The sequence below is a fragment of the Anguilla rostrata genome, chromosome 7 (genome assembly GCF_018555375.3).
Source record: "Anguilla rostrata isolate EN2019 chromosome 7, ASM1855537v3, whole genome shotgun sequence".
Classification (NCBI taxonomy): Eukaryota; Metazoa; Chordata; class Actinopteri; order Anguilliformes; family Anguillidae; genus Anguilla; species Anguilla rostrata.
Window position 1 is genome coordinate 22649247 of NC_057939.1, and position 18611 is coordinate 22667857.

The window sequence follows — 18611 nt, forward strand, 5'->3', positions numbered from 1 at the left end:
TGAACTAGGTGAAATGCGTCACTGTGAGTTTCATGACCTCTGCCTTTTGAGCCATTAACCAGAGGAAACTGGAATATGACAGAATACCGTAGGGGGGACTGTGGAGCCTTGGAGGAGCCGCTCGTGCGGTACATAGTCGGAGGGAAATAGTTGAGTTTTTGGCAGTATCATTTTCTCCAGTTTTTTTTTTTTTTTTGTCTGGCAAATCAGTTTGAGTTTGACTAACAGCTCTGCTCCCCCCATGTACTCTCCCTTCCCTCTCTCTCTCCCTCTCTCTCTGTCTCTCTCTCTCTCGCTTTCTCTCACTCTCATTTTCTCTTTCTCTCTCTTTCTGTCTTTCACTGAACACAAGGTGGGAGGTTCAGGAGTCGAAAGACAAATGAAAACAGGCGGTGGAGAGGTGGAGAAAGAGGAAGAGAGATGCAGAGGAGAGAGGGATGGATAGGGACCAGGGAGTCCAAGATTTAAAGTATTTCAGGTTCAGAGCGGTGAGCTATATCAACGAACATGAGGTTTAGCATTGGGTTTCAGGTTGAGAACCATCACAAGCCTCAACGACCTGGCTCGACTTGACGCTTGTTTCCGGAAAAGCTCTAGAATGTGAAACCATAGTGTTTGGGACAGCGCTGTGTGAAGGACTAACACTAGGGGCTAAGGTATCTATGATAGAGTGCCAGCCTGTTCAGCCCCACAGACACCCACCACTCAAAATCACCTCCTCCTACCCCTTCCTCCTAGTTTAGGTGTCCATACTGTGTCTGGCCTGTGCCAACTCCAAGCAGATTATCTCCAGCAGGACCATGGGACTTTTTTCACGGCTGTTACCGATGCAAGTGTTGTTTTTAAAGGTTTATAACTAAGTGTTCCAGCACCGTACGGACGGCCCTCCTGCTTCTTTATCCGCCAAAGGTATGCTGGATTGGTCAAAGTTCACGCACAGCTCTCGAACACCGCCACTCCCTCCACCACCGCCGACATCACCCCACCGCCATTACACCGCGTCAAGGTCAAGCAAGTCCGTCTATTGACACCCCTCCATTGTAACGGAGCCCCATGCCCAGACACTATACTCAGGGGGTGGTTGGGGGGGGGGCAAACAGATGCCAGAACCCTGCTCCTGCACTAGGGGGCTGGGGTCTGGGGGCAGAAAGTAAAAAGCTCTCTTTGTGAGCCGAGAGCTCGCTGGCTAATTACAGGTCATTAGGGGCTTGTGTGAGGGCTCCCAGAGCACAGGGATTAGCCTGCTGATTACAGCCCATTGACCTTTCAGTGGTACAGCACCGTTCTGTTCCGGGACAATGGGGAGGAGGGGGGGAAAGGTATGCTCTCCCCCCCTCCCCCCCCACCCAACCTGGATAATGAAAAGAGCCTGTCCCCACCCCCCTCGAACAATTTCCTCTAATGGCTTGATGAGGCATTGACCCGCGGGGGTCCGTATCAGCCTGATCAGCCTGAGTGCGCGGCAGTGATGTCACAGGAGCCCCCTTGTTTTCGTTGAGACACCCCCCCTCCCTCCATGGGTTGGGCAGAGGAGACGCATTTTTCTCACAGTTGGCACTGCGCCTCCCCATCGTGGGAGTCTGTGGTGCAGGCCAGGTGTGATTGACAGGATCGCTCTCAAATTGTGGGCTACACCCCTGGATCTCTGCCTCCGCTCCAATCACTGCAATGTGAGCCCAAGTTGTGATTTTGGGCTGTGGAGGGGGTTTGTAGGGGGGCGGGGCTACCTTTTGCTTCTGAGTGACCTAAATAGCTCAATCTCCCATTTTTTATCCAGACAGGGATACTACAGCTAAAGCAGGTGTACAGGAAGTGTTTTGTTTTAATAGGTCAATCAATGTCAGACTAAGCTGATGAGAGAACACCTGGTTGGTAAGGGTACAGCTAAGAAGTGCAGGTAAGAGTACAGGTAAGGATACAGGAAAAGGCACAGCTTGAGGAACAGATAAGGAGTGCAAGTAGAGGTACAGGTGAGGATACAGGTAAGTGTGCAGGTAAGTATATAGGTAAGGAGTTCTGGTAAGTGTACAGGTGTGTGTACAGGTAGAAAGTGCAAGCAAGAATACAGGTAAGAAGTGCAGGTAGAGGTACAGGTGAGGATACAGGTAAGAGGTCCAGGTAAGGATATAGGTCAAGAACGCATGTAGAGGTACAGGTGAGGATATATGTAAGGGTGCAGGTAAGAATACAGGTAAAGAGTGCAGGTAGAGGTACAGCAAGGCTTACCTTTCTCCTCTTTCTGTGGATGTCTCCGATGGAGTTGGCCAGGCTGTTGGGGCCCAGCAGGGTGCTGGTGCTCTGCGGCCAGTCCACCGTCACCAGGCTGTGTTCCCCCATCAGGACCTTCCGCACATTCTCTGCGCCCGTCACCCGGATCAGGGGCCGTCCCAGCAGGTGGGTCTTAAACACATTCCCATACTTCTGCCTCCGCGACGCATGGAACCCCGAACCCTGCAGACCAAGAGAGCACCCGCCCCGTTAGGACTGTCCAATCAGAGACAGAGCACCGCGACTTTCAGCCAATCAGCTAGTGTGATGCCGAAGTACCATCCAACCACAGAACAACAGATAAAACAAATCAGGCAGGAACAATAAATCTAACACTCATATTTTGCCACAATCAAATGGTGGCATTCTGGGTTGCTTTATAGAGAGGCACTAAGGTGAAAGCTGCATCCTGGAAAAAACTGGAATGGTTAAAACATATCATCAACCGCTATCTCAAAGTTATAGCCAGTATTGTTTGCTCATTAACGCTTATCATGCAGAATTTTGTCATGCATAGGGCTGTCCTCCAATCAACAGTCAGCATATTTGTCTACCTTACAGGGGCTGCCTGCTTCTTATATGGTTCACTCAGATTTTGCCAAAATAAAAGCCCAATTATTTATCATATAATTTGCAGCTTTTAAAAGAATAAACCTTTGAATGTTGTGCCAATGCACAACTCTTATAAAACTGCTTAAAAATGGACCCTCAGATGTGCTGTGTATGAGGCCTGAAGGGCCCCGGAGACTGAAACGGTCTGACTGCGTGCCGGTCTGGGTCTGTTGCTTTAAGTGTGAAGGGTTTAGCGCAACATTAGCCAAGGGTATTACCAGGTTAATGAGGTGTTAGCATTAATGGGAGGTAAGAGTTGCGGGGAGTGTCGGGTTTTCACCAGTGGATTATTCTGATTATTTTTTGGGGGGTGGGGGTGGGGGGGGTCCATGGTGCGGTAGGGTCCATGGGTGCATTATGGTTTGGAAGGGAGGGAGAGGGGGGCGTTATGTGGGATTTCTGTAAGCGGGTTAGTTTAAGAGATTACAGGAGAAAGGTCTTGGTTTAGCCCCCTAGATCACAGCTGGGGTCATGGAACTGATCTAATGCATGTGTGTGGAGGGAGGGGGCTCTCAGGAGACTATGGAGCTATGTGGTAGAGTTTTATGATGGATATGAGGTACAGGACCTGAGGTACTCTGCAGTGGGTGCATGTCACACACAAACTTACACACACACACACACACATGCACACATGCTTCGGTCTTCCATTTTTATACATTGTAACCCACATCTGTACAGTGAAATTTTCTGTTTCTGTTAACTCAACTGTTCATTAAATTTTTTGTGAGTCTGATATAAGTTTATGTGAGTGCCTAACCAAGAGTTTATATGATTCCTGGGTTAAAAGATATTCTAACCGTGGAAAAATATGCTCTATCAGAGATGATTATACACTGAGTAACGTGTACTACAGTATATATGTACAACTGAACTTGCAATCACTTAACATCACAACCATGACCAGTCTGGCTTTGTAAAAAAATGTCTGTGGTTAGTAACATGGTCAGGATGTCATGAGGAGCCGTGACTACATGATTGGAAGGTCGCAGAGACCCTGAGTCCAGTAATCTCAGGGGTAATCACATCGGGCAAGAGGCAGGAATCAGCGACAACCAATGAGATCAGAACTCATGAGATCACATGGCTGCTAATCTCCCCCCCCTCCCACCAGAGTTAAATAATGATTATGAGCATTTTGCAAAGGCCAATCATCTTCATCCGTTCAGAAGTGGTGGTGCAGCCTTGCGGGCCTGATCACAGGCCAGCCCAGCAGAGCAGATCCGCAGAAGCCTGGCGTGAGTGGCAGTGCCAGGGTGCCAGAGCCAGCTGTGTCCTCACCCACTGAGTGAGGAACGCACAGCGTGAACTATGCAGTGCGGCTGCTCAGAACAACAAACTACATCATACCAGTCCACGGTAGCAGCATGAGTTTGCACTAACTTTGCCCCCCCCCCTTTCTCTTTCTCTCTCCCACACTCCTACACACACATGCACGTAATGGACCGAATGAGAGCATGATTCTTCACCACCCGATGCCAGCAGGCTACGAGAGAAAAGCACATTCGTGTTTACCAAAAGGTCAGCGCCGGCGACCGCTGGCGGCATTTTTTAAAGGAGGAGCTCCCTTTCTGCTTAATGTCCCGTAATTGGCCGTATCCCCCTGAGCACATAAAGCCCTCTTCATAAAGAGCTACTGTACAGCTCGGCTCCAGACGCCGGTCTTTAGAAGGCTCATTTGGGCCGTTTTTGCTCAGCGTTTAGCTCTGATATTTAGACGGCTCGCTGGCCTGCCTGCATGTACACACACACTGCCGGCTATTTGTGCTCTAATTTTAGAAGCGTGGAGGCTTTTTCGCTGTTTGCTTGGCTGCTTGCGAGGGCCTGCAACCCACAGCCTGTGTTAGCCTGCAAGGCTACTGGTTAAGAGAGTGGGTTAGAGAGTGAGTAACTGTGTGTGTGTGTGTGTGTCACAAGAGGGGGTTTGTGTGCCACAAGCACATAAGAAGTACTATAATGCTGGCACACGCACACACAAACACACACACAGTAACTCTGGAGCGACTGAAAGCTCCATGAATGTGTGTACTCCTTGGCCTCCGCTGGGCCTCCAGATAAAAGCCACTTTGGCTGTTTAGTCCCGCACGGGGCGGGGTGCCCCGCTGCCCCATTACACACCTGGAATGGCTGGTATGGGTTCCCCGTGCTCTGCAGAAGGGGGCCGCGGCCCTACCCGGGCTAAGCCGCTTTGGGATAACGAATTAATGACGCCGTGAATGGCGGCTTTGTCGGGGACCTGACTTATCGTTTCCCCCACTTAACACAAACGCTTTTGACACTCGCCAGCAGACCACATGCCCCCGGTCACACAGCCGCCATCGTGTGCCGGGGCCGGGGGGAAGGGGTGAGGGAGGGGGGGTTTAGGGGAGCCCCTCTCGAGGAGAGGAGCCGGGGGAAGCACGCTTGCGCAGGACGCGGGGCCCCGCCGCGCGTCTCCGGCCCCCTCAGCGACCCCGCCGCGCCGCGCTCATTTGATGCCTGATCAAGGGAGATTAACCCCGGCGCCCCGCGCTCTGGGAAAGCTCCCCGGGCCGAGCCTCCGCCCGCCGCGGGGTGAATTACGCACAGCTGGTTGCCGTGGCGCCCGCTGTTTCATTCACACACAGCCGTGCTGCGGGGTTGCCATGATAACGCGGCGAGCCGTCCCGTCTCATTCGCTCCTCGCGCTGTCAATAACAGAGCCGGGTTCAGACCCACTTCAGTTCAGTTAATGAACTGGAGAAATGCCTCTTACCGTTAAGATGTTCCAATTGCCAGACTGAACTTAAATTCACTTACTGAAATAACTCCAGCCGTGGGCGACAGATGTTTACAGATAATAACAACACTCACCACTCTGGGCTCCTGCCGGAACAGAGGAAGTTGAAACTGAGATATAACTTGCATAATTATGTCATGGCACAGTGTTACAGCATGATGTAACATGAATAAAAAGCCAAAGCTTTGGCACCTCTGTGCGTTTGTCATGCAGGATTACTCCAGGGCCTTTGGCCTCCCTACAGCGCTAAGCATTTCTCAGAAAGAGATGCCCAGCAGGGGGTACAGACCGTTCACTGAACCTCGGCCGGCAGCATCAGTTAGCCAAGCCTGCAATCTGATGAAGCAGGGCACAAATTTAATTTAAAAAACGGTCCTCCTTTCCATTTTTCTCTTCTCCTCTTTCCTCTCCTCTTCCCTCCTTTCCTTCCCTCTTTTTGACTAGTAAGGAGTGCCCTCAGCTTGTGCTGTTGACCCAACCGTGTTTGGATTTTCTCCCGTGTACTTCCTGAACTGGCCACACTCACTGCCCAACCCCCCACCCCCTCCACCCAGCCCTCTCGCTTTCTCCAAATAAATAAACTCTCCCAGGCTGACTGAAGGCCAGGGAGCAGGTCGAAGGGGCGGACCTGGGCCAGGGGGCTGGGCTCACGTATGCTGGAGCCTGATTGGCTAAACACTGGCAGAGGAAACACACACAGCCCAGGCAGAAAGACAGCAAATAAACAAAATTCCCCGCACCTGTACCTGTGCACCCTTGTGGAATTGGGCTGCCCTGCCGGCTGCACGGCCTTGTACCTCCCCGTTCTTATGGGTGATCCCGACTAGCCTTCTCTTTTAAGGCGAAACTGCTCAAGAGTAAAGTAACGAAAGCTTATTTTGGATTATGATGGGTATATTACTCATGAATGGGCAGAGTATTTGCCCTGGGCGGGGTTAGGCTGGTCACGGCTAGACATGACCATTCGTCACATAGGTGTTGATGGACAGGTCAAAGAGTCAACCGACCGGCACGTTTAAGCGAGGACACACGAGACGTCTTCCTCACCAAATCATCGGCTCGCCACGACAGTCACAAGACGAGCTGGCCCGAGCTCCGTCTGAACCGAGACGGCAGCTGACCTTACATTACAGGCACTTAGCAGACGCTCATATCCAGAGCGACTCAAGGACAGCTTACAGTTAGGCGACGCTTGATTGGCTGATGGATATCGCTACATTGTCACCAACATTCCATTATCGCTCCATTTTGATATTGAACGGCTGCCTGTAAAATGTATAAACACGTAACCAATAAAAATGCATCGCCAAAGTGGAGTCATTAATGGCAAGTCTATAGTCCTCCCGGTCGGTAGCATACAGGCACGGAAACATTGCGTATTGTGTTCATCATGCACTCAAGAAATGTATGGTCTTCCATTTGATTTATTTCAAGGTCAGGCTAGTCGATGGCTATATACGTCGCTAGAAATAATTACAGGAAATGGCAACGTTCTATAATAATATTGTCAGGATAACGGAGCCGGCGATGGGGTCAAAGTGCAATACAATTTAAGATTCAGTCATGGGCACAATGATGATAGCAATGATAGCAACAAATCGTTTGTCTCTCTAGTATAAACTAAAACTCATTTCGACCGACCATAAAATGTGATAATCATTGGTGTCAATGATCATACATGGCCGAACTGTTAACTGGCATTTACACAACTTTTTTCTACATAGTATCCACTCATTTGGCCGGATATATGCTAACGCAATTCGGGTGAAGTGCCTTGCCTAAGGGTGTAACAGCAGTGTCCGACCAAGGAACCAATGGAACCTGCAATCTTTAGGTTTAACTGCTGCTACACTGCCTCCAGTGTACTCGTAAAGTTTGTTTATCTTTCTGCCAGTTACATCACAGGCAATGTACTTTTGAGCTGGACCAACTCCAAGTCCGAGATTATAGCCTTCAAATATTCATTTCATATTTCTCAAATTTTCATAGAGAAATCTCAATCTCAACATAAAAGTCACGCTATTATTAACTGATAGCATTATTCATGAAGGGCATGAACAGCCCATCCAACACTCTGGATGGGCTAAGCTAATGAATGTATCGCGCTAAATGAACAGTTAACATTGGCTGCGCAGATTGCCGCGTGTCACTGCCGCGTTTGCGGTCTGGGTCCCGCCGGACGCCTGGGAGACGACGCGCAAGGTGACACGGGCGTGGGCGGGGAAAAGTGGCGCGGCGGATCCTCCCGGTCCCGCGGGGGGGCGGGGGCGCAGCCCCGACGCCTCGTTCCCAGCGGAAAGCGGCACACGGGCGTTTGTCTGAGGCTGGCTGCTGCTCCCGAGCCAGTCGACTGAGGCACCCTGTGTTCTCACGGCGGGAGCGAGTAAACATGCGCACAGAGGGGGTCGTGAGCGAGGAGAGAGAGAGGGGGGCGGGGTGCGTCTTTTTTGTGTGATGCGCGGCAGGAACAGGGCATCCTTATTTTTCTCACCGGAAAGCCCGGGTTGCCTGCAGACAGTGGGTCAGAGCTCATTTCATCTGGCAGGTCTTTCTTTATACAAAACAGGGTGTGGAGAGAAGGAGCAGAGAGAGGGCACAAACACTGAGAGAGGCAAAGCCAGGACAAGGCTCCCTTTCACTCTCTCAGTCCCACTGTTTTTACCCAGCCACGTCTGCCTGTCAGAACCCACAGCCACACAGCATACGAGTCTGACCGACCTTAAACACACACACACACACATACACACACACATGTACACACACACACACACACACACTCACACACACACACGGACACACACACACACACACACACACACACACACACGGACACACACACACACACTCACCCACACACAGACACACACACTCACCCACACACACACACACACATACACACACACGTACACACACATAGGCATGCGCACACACACACACAAAGACACACACACACACAAGCTCATGCTCAAACACACATGTATATGCAGATACAATTTCTTGCACAGACATGCATTCACAAGCATTCACAGCATGCACTCATACACAAAAACATACATAGACTTGCACATACAAAAATACACACACACACACTTCATTCTACAGTCCAGCAGCCAACAGGAACAGCCTTTGCTTCATTCCCCCGTCACTCAGTAATGTCAGGGAGAGACAGAAGAAGGGAGGGAGGGAGAGGGGAGGGAATGAGATGGGGAGGGAGGCTGAAGAATTTCTGCTGTCTAATTCATGGATGTGTGACACTGTTCTGGAAATAGAGCAGTCGCGAACCTACATGTTTACCAGAATGACCAGGGAGGGGCCACAGAGCACATTTAGTTAGAAGGTGAGAAATGCCCCCCCAATCTCATGGCCAAAAAACAAAAAAAACAAAGAGGGCAACTGACACACTGAAACAACACACACCCTGGGAAAGGGTGATGTCACTAGGCCGCAGTTTTTACACACATAATCTCCTATGCTCGCACGCATGCAAATCACATGCGCCACCGCTTACCGCCATTAGACACACCGCCACTAGACCCCGCCTGTCCCGCCTGCAGTTTCCCTCTGCCATTAAATTAATTAAGTCAATTAATCATCTTTTCGCACGAGTTTCAAAACATCTCAATAACGAAGGTACTAAAAACATGGTGAATAAATGGGTTTCTTCATTCCCCTACTGACTGCAGTGCAAAATACCAAGGACAGACCGAGGTGAGCGAGCTCTACACCTTCACCCCCACCCCCCCCTGCCCCGCCCCCCTCCCTATCACTAAAGCGTTTCTTTACCTCACTTATTTTTACCAATAAAATCCCTGCAAGCGTTTGTTGACCATCACACAGCTCAAGGAAAAGAAAGAAAGACAAAAGGATGGACGAGTGGACAAACAAAGCGAGAGACAGGACTTCATCCCATGCCATAACAAGTGATTAGACGGGAGTTCTCCCCGCGTGTAGTTGGGGAGGTGTGTCTAATCTCAGAAAAATCTACTGGAAAAACAGTCCAACAGTCTCCACTCAGACGCCGCAAGCTTGTACCCGTGGCAACCGTGACAGGCAGGAAAGAGTTAACTCGCCACTCTCAATAGTTCTTTTATTTTTTAAAGAAATTTATCAGATATTTTACAAGGAGACTACTTTTTTCCACTGACCCCTTCCAAACAGAGCGCACGACTAAAAATACAAATTTCTGTGTAAATTGGACACCGGTTGAAACTACCAGTATATAAATGTAGTCTTTGTGCAGTAGTGGAAATGTTATACAAATGACTCTTTTATTAGAACCACAAAAAAGCCCTTTAATTATATTTATTCAGATCAGCGCAGGGGTTGCCCGAACACTGGAGTTCTTACGGCGGGGGAAACTTGAAGAGGGACCATCGAAGAGTCATGGATCTCAATGACCCAGGGAGGGAGGGACAGGGAGAGGGAGAGAGAGAAAGAGAGGGAGAGCAGAACCACAGGAGCCATTGGCCATTTTTATAGCTTTCCTACCTGTTTGTGTTGGCTTTTTACCTGCTTCTCCCACCTACTAACTCCCCACACTTTCCTCTGTCTCTCCGTGCCTGAGAGAACTTCACCTCTAGTATTTATCGTCCGTCTCTCTTTGGCTGTTTTTGAGCTTGTCCGCTGTCTTCACACTCGCATGAATTTAATTCTTGTGCGTTTGCCTGCTGGCTGCTTCCTGGCCACTTCCTCCCCATACGTTTTCTATTTATTGATTCAGAACCACAGGTATACTACACAGGTTTATTTTGACGCTAGTCGCTGCGCACGTACGGCGTTAAAATAAGATAATACATCCATTTACTGAAATAGCCCATTGGAATCCCTCAGGAAGTGTACATTGGCAGTGGTTCAGTGAGGGTATAGAGAAGCGGGAGAGGGCGGGGAGTGAGAGGGAGGGGATGGGAGTTGGGGCGGGAGGTGTGGGGGTTTTTGGGTAGTGGGGGGTGGGGTGGCTTCTCCATTATTCTGCCATCACTCCCCCAAAAGAACAGTGCCCCACTGCCAGCCAGTGCAGGGCTGGTGGGTATTGTGGGGGGGGGGGGGGCGGGGGGGGCGGGCAGCACAGTGACAGGTTCTGTTTTTGTCCCACACACAAAGTGTCCCGTCACTCTCGGTTACACACGCCGTCGGGGGGGTTGGGGGGGGGCATATGATCCGAGGGGAGCGGGTGGTGGAGGGGTGGGGTGGATGGGTTACAGCTGGGGGTTAGAGAAGGGTAGAGGGTAGCCCAGAAAGAAGAACATTCGCTTCCCTTGGGCACAAAAAAAAGAATACCGAAGAGGAGGGGTTGAGGAGGGGGGGGGGGAGTGACAGAGAGAGCCAAAAACGAGTAGAAAAGAGCGGAGCGGAGCGAACACGGAGGGAGCAGGGAGAATGGGGTGCCCTTCGACCTGGAAGCCGTGCGGGGAGCGAGATTACGGTTGTTCAGAGCGCTGTGAGCGCTCACCCCGGGACCTCTTTTGTCCCCCCGATCCCCCGCCGCCCTGCCAAATCCCGTTCGGCTTGCGCGCCCCGGGTTTTTGTTCCCCCGAGACAAGAGGCGGTTTGAGGGGGGGGGGAGGGGGCGGGCGCTGTGCGTTCCAGGGGTGAACGCGGGGGCAGGGAGCTGCCGTGCCAGTCACTTCTTTAATCCGCTCGATCCGGGGAAAGAAAAGCGGGGAGCCTCGGGCCCTGCTCGGGCCCTGCTGGGGCCCATGGGGAGCCGGCCCCTGCCCTGCATGCAGATTTGGGAGGGCCTTTTTTCTGAGGGTGCCTGCGCCCCCCATCTCCTCCCACAGTAGGGGGGATCGCAGGACCCAGGCCTTCGGGGACGTGACCCCCTATGGGGGCGGGGGGGGGGCATTATCCCACAGACTGGATCCGTCAGGCTCGGGAGAAGACCCATCCAAGGATGTGTGGACACCACCTCCCCCCCCACCCCCCCAGCTGCCCGCTGCCTGAACCTGAGGCTGTAGCACTGAGCCATTAAACTCTGCAACACTCTCCCTTTTCTTACATTCAACACTCCCCCCGGTCCAACACTCAACACTGTCACTGGTCCAACACTCAACAGTCCCGTTGGTCCAACACTGAAGGCACTCCCTGGTCCAACACTCAGCACCCCGCCTGTCCCTACACTTCACACACTGCCCCTTGCTCTACACTTAACACAGTCACCCTGGCTGTATACTAAATGCAGTTGCCCTGGATCTGTAATTAACACACTTCCCCTGGCTCTAAACTGAACACAACCCGTTCAGTGCATGTTAAACAATGACCCCGTCGCCTTGTTTTTTTTGACTGAGCGCCTGATAGAACCAATCACATCTAATGCTGCCCTGAGAAGGCGTTCCAGTAAATAAACCTTCTATGTGCTTCTAGCACCATTGGCAGAAGATGCTTTGTCCTTAACGCTTAACAGGGAAAACAATGAACATTCCACCATTCACATTCATGACCCCAGGGCTGGGATCGACTCCATTTCAATTCAGTCAATTCAGAAATTGAATTTAAATTCAACTCGTGAAGTGAAAACTGCCATTCAATTCAATTTTTTAAAATTTAATTTTAAGGGATTTCCTGAATTGACTTGGCTGAAATGAAACCGACCCCAACCTTGTCCTCAAAATTGTTAATCACTCCTCATCATTAGAGCTCGAACACTACCTCCCCTGAACCTGAACACAGCAACACACTCAACGGTTTGTCACCACACCTCCGTCTCTCGAAGTCTCTTCATCGTCTTCAAAACTGAACAAGGCCTCTCCCTCAAACCTGTCGACACCATCCCATCTCCAGTCTCAGGGCTGGGAGGCATACTTACAAGAGAGGACAAAAAAAAAAACATGACAGTGCAAAGCCACAGTTCTGGAGAACAAAACTCCTCCCGCCCTCAAACAAGGTCTCCGTCTCTCAACGACGGGCCGGGCGTTTGAAAGAGCATCCCCAGCCAGGTAATTTGCCTTTGCTGAAGGATACCTGCAGGAGGAACGTGAGATAGTGGTACAAGGAGGGGATCAGCAGCCCATCGCGAAAAACACTGTTGGATAGAAATGCGCGATATTGATAAACCATTCGACAGATGTGCAGAGAGTTGTTGCATAGTGACAGATGTGCTGAGTTGTTGCATAGTGACAGATGTCTCCGCGGAGCATTTTGGGAAACAGTAGGCCGGTGTGTTCTGTTCTTCATCCACGTTCTCGGTGAACATGGAGTGTTTTCTTCGGAATTCGACCGAAGAAGGTTTCTTTTTTTTTAAAAGCCGCAAAGTGAAAGCAAGACTGCACCCCGCCCCACCTGCACCCCCACCCCCCACCCCCAAATCAACAGATCCCACAATTTCACCCCACTATAGCAAAAAATAAAAAATAACATAAATTCTTAAAGGAAACCTCAAGGAATGCAGAGAGTGAGAGTATGGGGAGTTTCGCCTTGTCTGCATCAACTTTCCCTGAAATCAGTCAGTACTCCCGCCCCGCCCCCCCGGATCTTGCTGGTTGCCCCACACCGGGGCGGGGTCAGAGGTCACATCTTGGCTTAATGGGGCATGACTCCTAATTGGCTCTGATGGGGTCCTGTGATACTGGGTTGTCAGGGTGACACTAGCAGGGGAGGATGTAAAGACAGCATCCCCACAGACTGCCAGAACATCAGGGCTCAGAACACATGGATCTGCATGGCCAGACCTGCCTTAGTGTATGTCCTCAAAGGGGTGTGTGTGTGTGTGTGTGTGCGTGTGCATGTATGTGCCTGTTTGCATGTGAGTATGTGTGCGTGTTTGTTTGCGTGTATATGTGTGCGCGTGTGCATGTATGTGCCTGTTTGCATGTGAGTATGTGTGTGCATGTATGTGCGTGTGTGTACATGTGTGTGTGTGTTTGTGTGTGTGTGCATGCATGTGTGTGTAGTGTATGTGTATGTATGCATGTTTGTACGTGTATGTATGTACATGTTTGTATGTATGTGTATGTGTGTGTGTGCATGCATGTGTGTGTAGTGTATGTGTATGTATGCATGTGAGTGCATGTTTGTATGTATGTGTGTGCATATGTGTGTGTACGTGTATGTATGTATGTATGTTTGTATGTGTGAACCTGTTTGTATGTATGCGTGTGTGTGTGCATGTGTGTGAGTGCAAGTATGTATGAGTGTGTTTGTATGTGCATACATTTTTGTATGTATGTGTGTGTACGTGTATGTATGCATGTGAGAGAGAGAGAGAGAGAGAGGCTTAGCTTTTACTTCTTTGCAGAAAAATGCTGCCGCCATTCTTTCTCTGTGCTTAACCACGCGCTCAAAACCAACCACTTCAATGGGCCATTATAGGAAAATAAAGGTCTGAAATATGAACCTCCTCAGACTGCCTAAGAACGCCTGAGAGTCACTGATGATGCAGTGACCAGAGACCTGGGCTGATCTCCACATCTTGGATGGATGAATCCGGCTAAATAAACTGCATAAAAGCACGTTTAAAAATGACCACAGATTACGATAAAAATAAAGGCCTATTTATATAGGTGGATGGTAAAAAAAAGTATGAGAGGGAAAGACAGAAAATGTGTCTGTGTGTGTGGGAGAGAGGGAGAGAGAGAGAGCAGTTAATCAAACTCAAACTGATCTGCCAGATGGATTAAGTAAAAAAAGGGGGGGCAAGAACATATGACAAGATGATGAAAGTTACACTCCATACTAAAGAGGTGGATTCTGTTCATCAGACTACAGTTGGGGGAGGAGTCAATTGGCTCAGTGTAAAAGGAGGGGGAGGCTCAAGGACATATTGGAATAAAACCAGAAACCAATATTCCAGGTGTGAGAGTTTACCCTCTTCAGAAGCTTAGGGCAAAGGCACGAGTGGACCTGGTCAGATAGAAATGACCTTGAGTAGAACAGTGAAGGCCAGGTGTTCCCTTGTAAACTATGACACAGGGAGTCCCCCGTCCAGACCAACGGCTTTCGGCATCTCTTACGGACAGCCCCTCGGCACTGTCTCCCGACCCTGCTCCTCCCAGCCTCGCCGTCCTCCTGCCAGACCCACAGCTTTAACAAACTCTCAAACCACAAGCACTCTAAAACAGCTGGTTCAACTTCAGATCTTCTCTCACCCCAAGCACCAGAGCCCTGCCATACACAGACTGGCAGAGCTGATCCCACCGCTGCCAGCCAACCCACAAGCCTCCGTTAGATGTCAGTCGCAAAACAGGTACAACCCCAAGGCCACTGGCCCACTGAGATCTGGCTGCTCCCATGACATTCTGTTCCCACAAGCTTATTCTGGCGCCAAATGCACCTGCTGACATAAAATACCAAGCCTTGTCCAAAGTTCGACGGATGCCGGAATAAAGTACGCAGAGCAGTAATCAACCTTGAAAGTGTGTAGGAAACCTGCGCGCTACACTTGGAAAACTTGGACTCTGAAAAATAGAACAGAGTATTGGAGCTCCCATTTTCCTTCCTGCAGGCTGCGCGGAGCGCGTCTGGCTGTAGTAAAACTGTGGGTTTCAGCACGTGCGGTATCACGGGCTTTCCAGCATAGAGTGAACGTTGCCACGCGGTTTCGCGCTGCGCCATGACGCACTGTGAACAGTCTGAACAGAGCTACACCCGCCGGACTTCCTAGAGGGTTACAACGCACAGACTAAGTATTTATGAGACCTGACCGGCTCATTTAAAACCTACATTAAAAACACATTAAAACCTAGTTTCGTGCGAAATTCCGACGCCACTTTCGTCCAATTTAATAAGCATCAAGAAGAAAGGAGCGTAAAAGTAACCCGTCGTATGCGCTGTAAAAACCGATTCCATCTGATGTGAGGTACAGCCAGCGTTGGAAAATCATGTCTGAGACAAACTTTTGTTCACGCTGCTGAGGAAGAGAGTGGGCTACTAGAGGACACTTTGCGGTGTGAGGCAGTGACCACACCGCGGGCAGCAGAGAGGAGGGAGGAATCTATGTTTGGTATTCACTGGGAATAACATAAATATGCAACTCAGCCACCCTGTCAATGCACATTCTCGTACAGGATTTCACCTACTCACATATGAGACGTGTGGACATGTAAAACTGCGAGTTTGCACGGTAGCACACGTTTAGTCCGCAATCTGGCACAGAATACACTCCCTCAAGAAATTAAAACTGACAGACGTTTGGCAAGGGGCACGCGGTTAAAAAACAATTGATTTTAAATATATAAAACAAGAAAACGAGTCAATGTATGGAACGTGTGCCAGTTAACAATATTATTCTGGAAAGTGTTCAATATATTGGAAGCATCCTGGACTACAAAAATAATATTGAACGTCACACACTCTTTAGTGCTTTGCCCTGTAAAAGTTCATAAACATCTTTATATGTACAAAATGTGTCTCCCATCAATACACAGAAATACATTTCAAAAAACTACTTTAAAAAGATGCATACTGACCCATTGTGGTTGTTGTAAACTGTCACTGGTTGCACTGATACGTATTTTTTATTCATGAACATATTGAATAATTTATGTATACAACAAAACACGCGCAGGCATGCACGTACAATCGCACGCACGCGCGCACACATTTAAACACACATGCACACACAAGGACAAGGAGAGTATGTGCGTGTGTGTGTGTGTATGTGTGAGACACACATGTGTGTGTGAGAGAGAGAGAGAGAGAGAGAGAGAGAGAGAGAGAGAGAGAGAGAGAATTCCGAATTATTCCAAACAGACGCTGTCTACCATTCAGTTATGAATGCGTAGAACTGTACACTTACCCAGAAACGTGGCATAGTTAAAACGCTAGGCATGCATTCGTCCAAGCTGCAGTAACCTACTCGGTCCTCCTTTCGAGCAACAGTTGCACTGGTTTAATTTAATCATCGAGCTTTGTGCCGAACAGGTTAAGGAAATGGTGTTCAATATGGCAGAACAACGTTGAATTTATTCCGGGAAGGTGTAATTTCTAATGGAGAAAGCTGAAACAGCAAGCCTAGTCAGCAAAAGTTATTTTATCCGGAACGCTTGGGAAGTTGCGCTGCACGCGCTCATCTTCCAAGCGCTCTCTCAGATCAAGTGAAGAACTGGCAAGTGATACTGCGTTTCTCGCGCGTCAAAAGTCATTGATAACTTTATTACATGAAAGCGATATACTTTCACTTTTACAATGCACTAAATAACAATTATCTACACACCATTTGAAAGCTATCGTATTTTATTTCTATTTTATGGGTGGAAAAAGAAATATATTAAAGTAGCCTATTTAAAAGTAAAGACAATTTACGCACTCAGAAAAAATGTATATAGCCAAGAGAATAATAAATAAATGTACCAATATATGTTTCTAATGGTTACCATTTCTTTGCGTGTCTGGAAAAAGATGAACTTCAAAGTGCAATACGAAGAATACCGTACTTTGTGATGCATCGGCGCAAACATTTACGCTAGTTATTCCAACAAATACAGCAGAAGCGTTTCCTTCATAGCAATATTGAAAACCAACGCATTGACAATAACGTAAGTCTTGTAAGACTCGTAAGACTTGTCAAACGATCACGTAGTCCCGTTAAACAGAAAAAAGACTGCTGCAGCACAGCAAAGCTGTGGAATACGCCACAGCCGTTACCAGAAGCGCACGGAGAACTGGGGATTTAGAGAATGACAAGGCAAGCTGCTTGGAAGTGAGAGATCGGTTACAGTAGACGCGCTTACCTGAAAAAGCCAGTGGCAGGTCTCTCCGATGATGGGGAATCCCATTGAGCCTTTGGGCATGGGTAGTTTGCAACTCTTGTCCCGGGTCGCGGTCCATCGCAGTTGCCACAGCTGCTGGGACACCGCCAGCAACAGAGCCATTGACACCAAACAAGCCGCAAGTGTCGCCAGAGCCGACACAAGGTCAAAACTTTCAAAAAGCATGATGACTGAGCTGTAGTTGGCGACAGTGACTCTTTAAACGAAATAATGAAGTAATGACAGTGAAAGGATAAATTATAGGCGACTAAAACGACGATAGTGACTTAGAAAATGTATTAAACGCTATTAAATATATCGCAATAAATAAAATATATTGTTTGCAGTTAGAGGCTACAACTGATACACGTATGAAACGTTGGCTAACTGATGTTCTTTACCTTCTATTCCCGTAAAATTTGTAAAGAAAGCAGCAATAAAGTTACGTATTTTTAATTATTTGAATGCTGGAAAAAAACTGAACGAAATGGAATACTGATAAAGATTAAATAAACTCATTTTGATATAATTTAAAGCAATTATTATAATTATACTGTTATACTGTAAAATTGCTTAGAACCTAATCTCTTTTAACAGGATTCGTGTTGGATTGGTCTAATTTTACAAATCACGAGGGGAGCAATCACAGCAAAAATTATTAAGAATATATTTTAAGTTATTAACTGACTTTATCTGAAAGATTCAGTAAGAAAATGTAGAATCCTTTGAAACAAAAAACTCCCCCAAAACTAGTGAACTTATATTATTTTCTAATCTCTTTTACTTAAATAAAAATTAAAAATGTCCTAAAGTACAGAAATAAATGTCTGAAATAGAAATAATCCTTTGAAGTTTGCGCTCTGATGCTGATGCTTAAATGCTAAAAGTCTTCAGATGGTGGAAATATTCTCCCTCTCACTAACTCTTTACTCCGTCCCCTCTCTCTCACACACACTCTCTCTTTTCACATACAGTTTCTCAACGTGAGTTCGAGTCGCAAAGCGAGTCTCCAATGTGTGTTTATATAGAGGAGGCAGCGCGGCGGCAAGCGGCCAGGCTGCAAGCGGCTCCCCCAACCCCACCCCCCCGCCCTTCTCTGAGGCGGGGTGAAGAGTGAACGGGCCGAGCGCTGGAGCGTGCGGGACCTGGACGCTGGCCCAAAAAAAGAGAGTAAAGGAGAGCGAGCTCAGAAAGAGGGGAGACAGGGGGGTTAGCGAAAGGAAACGGGGTTAAAGGTTTTAAGAATTTTATTTCTGGTCCTCTGCTACTGGGAACTTGTCACCTGCGAT

General features: G+C 48.6%; 1 protein-coding gene across 2 annotated transcripts in view; it reads right to left on the bottom strand.

Annotated features, from left to right (window-relative positions):
- The window catches only part of LOC135259407 (cytochrome P450 26B1), a 31296-nt gene extending 12967 nt beyond the window's left edge, over positions 1-18329 (bottom strand). The window contains exons 1-2 of one of the 2 annotated variants that reach the window (XM_064343798.1): positions 17305-18329; positions 2227-2451 (exon numbers count right to left, since the gene is read on the bottom strand). In XM_064343798.1, the coding sequence (XP_064199868.1) occupies positions 2227-2451; positions 17305-17508 (429 nt within the window). In that variant the 5' untranslated portion in view covers positions 17509-18329. Of the gene's footprint in view, positions 1-2226; positions 2452-16370; positions 16786-17304 lie in introns of those variants that run through there. The other variant, XM_064343799.1, reaches the window with a different exon arrangement.
- Positions 18330-18611: the final 282 nt, after the last annotated feature.